At 45.9% G+C, this 7,849-nt stretch overlaps 1 protein-coding gene across 1 annotated transcript; it reads right to left on the bottom strand.

Annotated features, from left to right (window-relative positions):
• Window positions 1-5,224: 5,224 nt before the first annotated feature.
• LOC133779218 (uncharacterized) lies at window positions 5,225-6,378 on the bottom strand. Its single transcript, XM_062219206.1, has 3 exons — window positions 5,950-6,378; window positions 5,528-5,757; window positions 5,225-5,231 (listed from the first exon to the last, which is right to left on the bottom strand). The coding sequence occupies exons 1-3, from the start codon at window positions 6,376-6,378 to the stop codon at window positions 5,225-5,227; spliced, it is 666 nt and encodes a 221-aa protein (XP_062075190.1).
• Window positions 6,379-7,849: the final 1,471 nt, after the last annotated feature.

The following is a 7,849-nucleotide window of genomic DNA, read 5'->3' as shown; positions in this document are numbered from 1 at the left end:
CGGGCTGATCGATATATCAAGCTCGAAGACGCGATTACCAAAGGGGAAATCTCCAACAAAAGACAAGGGGCCCAAGGAAGAACCCGCCAAAGCCACCAATGGTCAGAAAAACCCAATGGCAACGGCAAGGGCAACGGGAATGGCAATGGTAGGAACAGTGGAAAATGGGCGAACAATGAACCCTCAGCTTCTGAGAGTAAATGCCCCAAAGGCAATCAATACGAACTGAGATTCACCAACTACACGGCCCTTGTCGAAAGCTGAGTTGAAGTCTACCAGGCGACTAGCTCAAGCGTGCCTTACAAATGACCCGCAGCTATAAAGAAAGATATCTCCAAGAGAGATACGACAAAGTTCTGTCATTTTCACAACGACTACGGGCACGACACCAATGAATGTAACCAGTTGAAAGACGAGATTGAGTTCCTGATCAGGCAGGGAAATTTAAGAAGATATGTGCGAGCTATAGGAGGGTCTCAACGAGAGGCTCAAGGTGGCAACGAGCAGGCGCCTGCACGCCAACGCTCGCCACCTCTACAGCCAGCTCATGTGGCAGGCACTTGACTCACCATCTGCGGAGGCCCACATCTTACAGGAGACAGTGGGAAGGCAAGGGAATGATACGCTCGAACCCTATGCCACAACCAGGACATCGAGATGATGAGTGTGGAGGATCGAGCACCGAAAAAGGCTCGAACAGAGGAGGAATTGATAACCTTCTTTGAAGACGATGACCAGCACGTGCGATTCCCACACTCTGATCCACTGGTCATAGACGTACAAATTTCCAACATGATGGTGAAGAAGGTGTTGGTCGACACAGGAAGTTCGGTCAACATCCTGTACAAGTCTTCGCTGAAAATGATGAAGCTATCCATTAAAGACCTGGAGCCATGCAACCAAACCATTTATGGTTTTTCCGGTGAAGGGCTCACCCCAACAAGGTTGATTAGGCTTCCAGTTACAGCAGGTACTGCACCTGCTAATAGGAAATTACTCACTACTTTCATATAGTTTATTGTCCTTCAGCATACAATGCTGTAATTGGGAGACCAATTTTGGTCGACCTACGGGCCTTCACTTCAATATGGCACCTTACCATGAAATTCTCGACAGACGCAAGGGTAGAATGCGTATTGGGAAATCAGTGGGAAGCGAGGGAGTGCTACAACGCCTCGATCACCAAGGAAAAGAAGGGTGTATCGAGAGATGTTCCCGGAAAAGAGTTGCAAGTGGCAATTGATGCTCAGGCCCACTCAGGTGATAATGCCACTAAATAGGGCATTGCCCAAAGCGAGGATAGAGACTTGGATCCTCTCTTTGGGGATTTTGAGGAAGAAATAGGACCCATCGAGGACCTTGAAGAGGTCCAACTCGATGAAGAAAATTCGACCAGGGTTGTGAAAGTCGGTAAAAACTTAGAGACAACAACAAAACAAGCACTGGTGGAGTTTTTTAGGAGGAACCAGGAAGTATTTGCCTGGTTGCACAAAGACATGGTCGGAATAGACCCTGCAGTCATCAGCCATGTCCTGAACATCGACAAGAGTTTCCCACCGGTGCAACAAAAAAGAAGGCTGCTCAACAAAGATAAATCAAATGCCTTAAAAGAAGAAGTCAAAAAGCTGAAGGTGAATGGGTTCATCAGGGTGGCATTTTATCCATCGTGGGTCTCTAATCTCTGGCTAGTTCCCAAGCCGAATGGAAATTGGCGAACATTCGTGGATTTCACAGACCTCAATAAAGCCTGCCCTAAGGATTGTTTGCCACTCCCAAGAATCAACCAGTTAGTCGATGCCACTGCAGGGCATGAGATTATCTCATTCATGGATGCATACTCCGAGTATAATCAGATTAGTATGCATCCCCCTGATGAGGATCACACTAGCTTTCAGACTGATACAGGGCTTTACTGTTACAAAGCAATGCCTTTCGGTTTGAAAAATGCTGGTGAGACTTACCAGCGACTAGTCAACCACATGTTTAAAGAACTGATCGGCACAAACATGGAGGTCTACGTCGATGACATGCTGGTCAAGTCAAAGAAGGCAGAAGGGCATATAAAGGATTTGCAAGAGTGCTTCAACGTCTTAAACAAACATCAGATGAAGTTGAATCCCCTTAAATGCTTCTTCGGAGGATCGGGGAAGTTCTTGGGATTTAAAGTTAACTCGAGAGGAATTGAAGCCAATCCCAAGAAAATTAAAGCCCTGATCGATATGAAATCTCCAGCAAAGATTAAGGACGTTCAAAGTTTAACCGGAAGAATTGCCGGTCTCAGTAGATTCATTTCGAAGTCAACAGATAAGTGCGTTCCATTTTTTAATCTACTTAGAGGAAACAAAAAGTTTGAATGGATGGAGGAGTGCGAGCAGGCTTTTCAAGCATTGAAAACTCATATGGCGCAACCACCGGTCCTATCAAAACCGGTTGATAAGGAAACTTTGTTCATCTACATGGCGATCACGGAATATGCAGCTAGTGTCGTTTTAGTAAGGGAAGAAGAAGGCGTGCGGAAGGCTATTTATTATGTAAGCAAGACGCTAATTGGAGCGGAGCTGCGGTACCCACCTATTGAAAAGTTAGCCTATTGCTTAATTTTGGCCTCCAGGAAGCTGCGGCCTTACTTTCAAGCTCACCCAATCGCGATTTTGACCGACCAGCCTCTACGGCAAGTCCTACAAAAACCAGAGGCTACGGGTAGATTATTAAAATGGGCAGTCAAACTTGGACAGTTTGATATATCTTACTTGCCGCGAGTAGCGATAAAAGGGCAAGCCCTGGCTGACTTCATTGCAGAGTTCACTAAACTTACAGATAGCGAGCAGACTGAAGAGCCTAATGAGCCTGAGTCTCAAAACCAAGCTCCCTCATGAAAATTATTTACAGATGGTTCTTCTAACGAGTGCCACGCCGGAGCAGGAGTGATATTGATAATGCCGGAAGGGCATCGATTTCACTGCGCAATCAGGTTTGACTTCACTGCTTCTAACATCGAAGCCAAGTATGAAGCATTACTCGCTAGGTTGCGGTTAGCCAAGGACATGAATATAAAGGTGCTCGACATCTACAGTGATTCTCAGTTGGTGGTGAATCAAGTCATGGGAGAATACTAGGCGCGAGGTTTAAAGATGGTTGCCTATTTAAACAAAACAAAAGATCTATTGGCTTAGTTCGACAAATACACCCTCCAGCAAGTACCTCGCGACCAGAATTCAAATGTTGATGCTTTGGCCAAGTTAGCAAGTGCGGAGGATGTTGATACTCTGAATATAGTACCAGTTGAGCGGCTGTCTATGCCAAGCATTCGAGCAGAGGAGACCACTATGGTGATCCAGATGGCGGATACATGGATGGCACCATATATAGAGTATCTGACGCAAGGCGTGTTACCAACGGACGAAAACAAAGTTAGGACCCTTCAGCGGCAAGCTGCTAGGTATATCCTAGTTGATGGAATCTTGTACCTAAGGGGATACTTAATGCCACTCCTCAGATGTATTTCAAAAGAGAAGGCCAAAGAATTGATGAAAGAGGTACACGAAGGCTTTTGTGGAGACCACGCTGGGGGGCAAAGCTTGTCAAAAAAGATCCTGAGGCAAGGATACTTCTGGCCCACGATGAATGAAGACTCGATGGAGTTTGTACGGAGGTGTGATAAGTGTCAGAGGTTCTCCAAAATCCTACGAGTAGTCCCTAATGAGCTTAAACAGATGCAAAGTCCGTGGCCGTTTACAATTTGGGGTATAGATCTAATCGGATCTTTGCCCACAGGAAAGGGCGGCGTCAAGTATGTTGTGGTTGCCGTCGACTACTTCACCAAGTGGGCTGAAGCTGAGCCACTCGCAACCATAACGACCAAAAAGGTGCTGGATTTTGTGATCAAAAACATTGTTTGTCGCTATGGATTGCCAAGCAAAATTGTCTCGGATAACGGCACCCAGTTTGATAGTGATTTATTCATGGACTTTTGCGAACGGCATGGTATTATCAAGAGCTTTTCTTCAGTCGCTCATCCCCAAGCAAATGGACAAGTCGAAGCAGTCAACAAAATGCTAAAGGATACTCTAAAGAAAAGACTGGAAGAAGTTAAGGGGGCATGGTCAAAGCAATTGCCTGAAGTCCTTTGGTCGGCAGAATTTCCCATCGAACAGCAACAAGCCATACTCCATTCTCTTTAGCTTATGGGTATGAGGCTATGTTTCCTATTGAGTTAGATCCGCCTTCGCATCAAAGAATAACGTACGATCAAGGTTCGAACAGCTAGCTATTGATGGAATCCCTGGACTTGATCGATGAGAAACATGAACAAGCCCAACTCCGAGTAGCTGCGTACCAGCAAAAAGTCGCCCGGTATTTCAATTCTAAAGTGCGAGAAAGGAAATTCAATGTCAGAGATCTAGTACTTCAAAGAGTTTTCCTAAACACTCGCGACCAAGCTGCTGGAGTACTCGGACCTAATTGGGAAGGGCCTTACCAGATTGAAGAAGTCCTTCATCCAGGCACCTACAAACTTGCTTGCCTAAATGGAGATTTCATTCCTTGCTATTGGAATGGAGAACACCTGTGCAAGTACTATCAATGAACAATCCTTCTTAAAGGATTGGCTTGTATTAATTTTACTTTTTACAAGTTATGAAAAATGGTTGGTCATTTTATGTGACTAGTCGCTTATAAGTGTAAGATCTTTTTGATCACTCGTACAGACACGTTTTTTCCATTTATTACGAGAAATATAAGGGACTGTGCGCACCCAGTCATTCTTTCCAATTATTGTATTTTATACAAGTATTTTCTCATTACGTGTGTTGTTTTGTTGTATTACACTTTTAATTATTTTGCTCCGAGCAGTATTGTTCGAACAGGTTTTGGTCAAGGCAAGTGACCAAGGACCTAAAGCTCCTCGATCACTTGGGGGGCACATAAGGTATCTAGTAAGCAAAGCATATCGAAAGGTATGTAAACACATGAGCAAAATAAGTGAAAGTGTGCTAGGGTACTTAAAGTATTTTTCAAAATTTGTAGTTTGTTAAATCAAACCAAAGTATTATGCTAAGTTCAGTCATGCGATCAGATGTTATAATAAGATGCAAATATATTATAATATCAAAATGGATCATTTTACACCGTGAGCAATCACTGCTCGGATGTAATTGTTCAATTAAAAGTAAAAGCTGCCCGTGCAGCAATAAATATTCAACTAGAAAATAGAAGTGTCTTTACATCACGACCTGTAGGCCGTGTACTTAAAAGATTAAAGAGAAAAAAAATAGCAGACTACGAGGCTGGAGGATCTTGAGGGGTGCCCTGGTCGACGACAGTTGTAGCTTCATTGTTCGCCCCGTCCACGCCAGTGGCCAAGGCGATTTCGGGAGAGGAAGGTACCCTTGCTCTCTCTTCTTCCGCCAATAGAGCAACGTAGCGGGCTATCTCAGCATGCCTTGTGCGCTCGGGAAGATAGCTGAAATCAGCCTCTTGGTTGTGTTTCCAGAAGTCATAGAAACACTTAACCGTGGCGTTCTTGTACCTTTCCAAATTGCTGGCGTTAGCTTTTTCAAGCTTCTCGATCTGGCCCTCCAATGTTGCAGTCTCCTGTCTGCTCGCGGTGAAGTCCTCCTCGAGCTTTTTAGCCTCACAGTAGTTGACGCGATTAGACTCCTTGAACTTGTCTCTTTGCTCGATGGCCTTATCCAGAGCGGTCTGCTTCTCCCTTAACTCCTCAGCCAGTTTGTTCTTCTCCTCAAGCACTGCCTCAAGCTGTTCAGCATATTTTGCTTCGGCAGCTTTGAGTTCTTCAATGTGTCATTGCTCCGAAGCCCTGGACTGCTCGGTGATAGCACCCGAGCAGAGTTGGCCGGCAGTAAGGGTCAGCATTGCCTGTGATCAGAGCGAAAGTTAAACTGACTGTAGAGTATAAAAGGGATGTCTCCGCAGAAAAAGATAACTTACACTGGCAAACTCATTTAATGTGCGGGTTAAGATCTGGTCGACGTCCATCATCTCCGTCGAAGCCATCGCCTCTCGACAACGTTCGTGCTTCAAAATTTTGGCCACCCTGTCTTTGACTGATCTTAAGGCGAGACTCAATATGTCGCCCCCTGTGGAAGCAGGAGCAGCCTGCTGAGTCTGGTCGGTTGGGGCCGGTGGAGAAGGTGTCGACCTAATGGGAGCAGGGGGAGTTTGTTGCTCGAGAGGAGAAGGAGGTGGTGTTACGTTTGTTGAAGGTCCGTCTGCTGGAGGGACTGCAGTACGGGCTTTCTTGGCCTGAGGCGCTTTACTGCTTTCCCCGGGATGCCGCTTGCTCATTTTCTTCTTGCTCAAGGGAGCTTCAGGAGCCTCGGGGGCACTGTATATGTCGAACAAATTCTTGGAGTCCATGTTTGTAAGAAAAGAAAATACACGAACAGTGAGATAGTATAAACGATTGAGTATGTTATGTCAGGAAAAGAAACAAAGAAAATTGTAAGTGAAATACCCGAGCTATCATTACTGGCCGCTACATTATATACTCTACTAGTGTTACACTCACTCTCTGGCATGAAGAAGTCTGAATCTAAATTGGGAGTGTACTTAAAATTGTCGTCCCCGTCAAATAAGTGACAAGGAATTGGCAAACTATCTAAGAGCGAGAGATCAGTACCATTCTCATCCAAAGATTCATCAAGGGGCTCGAGAGTTTCGGTGGCTTTCTTTTTTCCCTTTCCCGTTGGGGCGGGGGGAGCAGCAGCCCACGGGGTGCTGGAGGGTTCCCTGATTGTCACTCCAGTTGCCCTCCTCGGAGGGGGTTGTGACACGTCTGGGTGCTGCTCGGGAACCTCTCCACTAGTGGCACTTCCCGCTGTTGACTCCCTCACATCCTGGTGAGGGGCCGAAAGGCTGACCAGTCTCAGATTGGCCTCTGTGACCAGCTATTTGACACTTTTCTCTATGTCGGTCATGCTGGCCAGGAGGGCTGATCGGATCTCCATGTCTGGAGTAGGGTTTGGTCGCAACCATGGGCCTAAAATGCACTAAATTTCTAAGGGAAATGCAACAAAAAATCGAAAAAAGATAAACGACCAGTGGTACAAAGACTTTACCTCCTTGTGTGAAGGCCAAGTTGTTCGCGACCATGTCAGTCGTGAGGAAGTACTCCAGATGGTACCTCCCCACGTTCAAGATAAAAGTGGTGTCAGTCAGGAAAGTGCGGCCTGTTTCCTGGTGACAGAAGTGGAAAAATCTCGTGTTTTCCTGGTTGGGGTTGGATTTGAGGTTGAACAGGTAGTTGACCTCATGTGGCGTGGGGACAGGCCATTTTTTATGGCTATAGAGGATATAGAGTGCAGAGAGCATTCTATATCCGTTGGGAGTTATTTGAAAAGGGGCAACCCCAAAGTAATTGGGCACCCCCTGGAAAAAAGGATGAAGAGGCAGGATCGCTCCTGCCTCGATGTGGTATCTCGACCAGGCATTGAAAGCGCCTCCAGGCAAGTTCGCCCATTGGTCTTGAGTGGGTTGGACTAGGGTCACCCCAGGAAGTCCATATTTTTTAATATAATTAGCGATCATCCTAATCGTTACCCAGCTAGGAGGGGCGACGTACCATTCAACATCTAGTTGAACGGCGTTTCGAAGCTGAGCACGAGTTTGAATGTTGGGGTCAGGGATATTTCTTTCTCAACCACTGGTCAAGGGAATTCCAGCCTGAGGAGCAGGCTGATTTGAAGGGTTGGAAGGTTTCTTTTTCTGGGCAGTGGATTTTACTCTACCCATGGCTGGAAGGTTTGACTGAGGTATATTGGGTGGGGTTCGAGAAAAAGGAATTTATGGTATCAACAGCGATGGTTGCTCCTCGTCTTCAAGTAATTGG

The sequence above is a fragment of the Humulus lupulus genome, chromosome 5 (genome assembly GCF_963169125.1).
Source record: "Humulus lupulus chromosome 5, drHumLupu1.1, whole genome shotgun sequence".
Lineage (NCBI taxonomy): Eukaryota > Viridiplantae > Streptophyta > Magnoliopsida > Rosales > Cannabaceae > Humulus > Humulus lupulus.
The sequence above is the reverse complement of the archived record's forward strand: the minus strand, read 5'-3'. Positions and strand labels throughout refer to the sequence as shown.

Coding starts and splice junctions, on each gene's coding strand:
- LOC133779218 (XM_062219206.1), bottom strand. CDS start 6,378: ATGGACTCCAAGAATTTGTTCGACATATACAGTGCCCCCGAGGCTCCT. Junction 5,758..5,949: donor CATTAAATGAGTTTGCCAGT/GTAAGTTATCTT, acceptor TATGCTGAACAG/CTTGAGGCAGTGCTTGAGGA.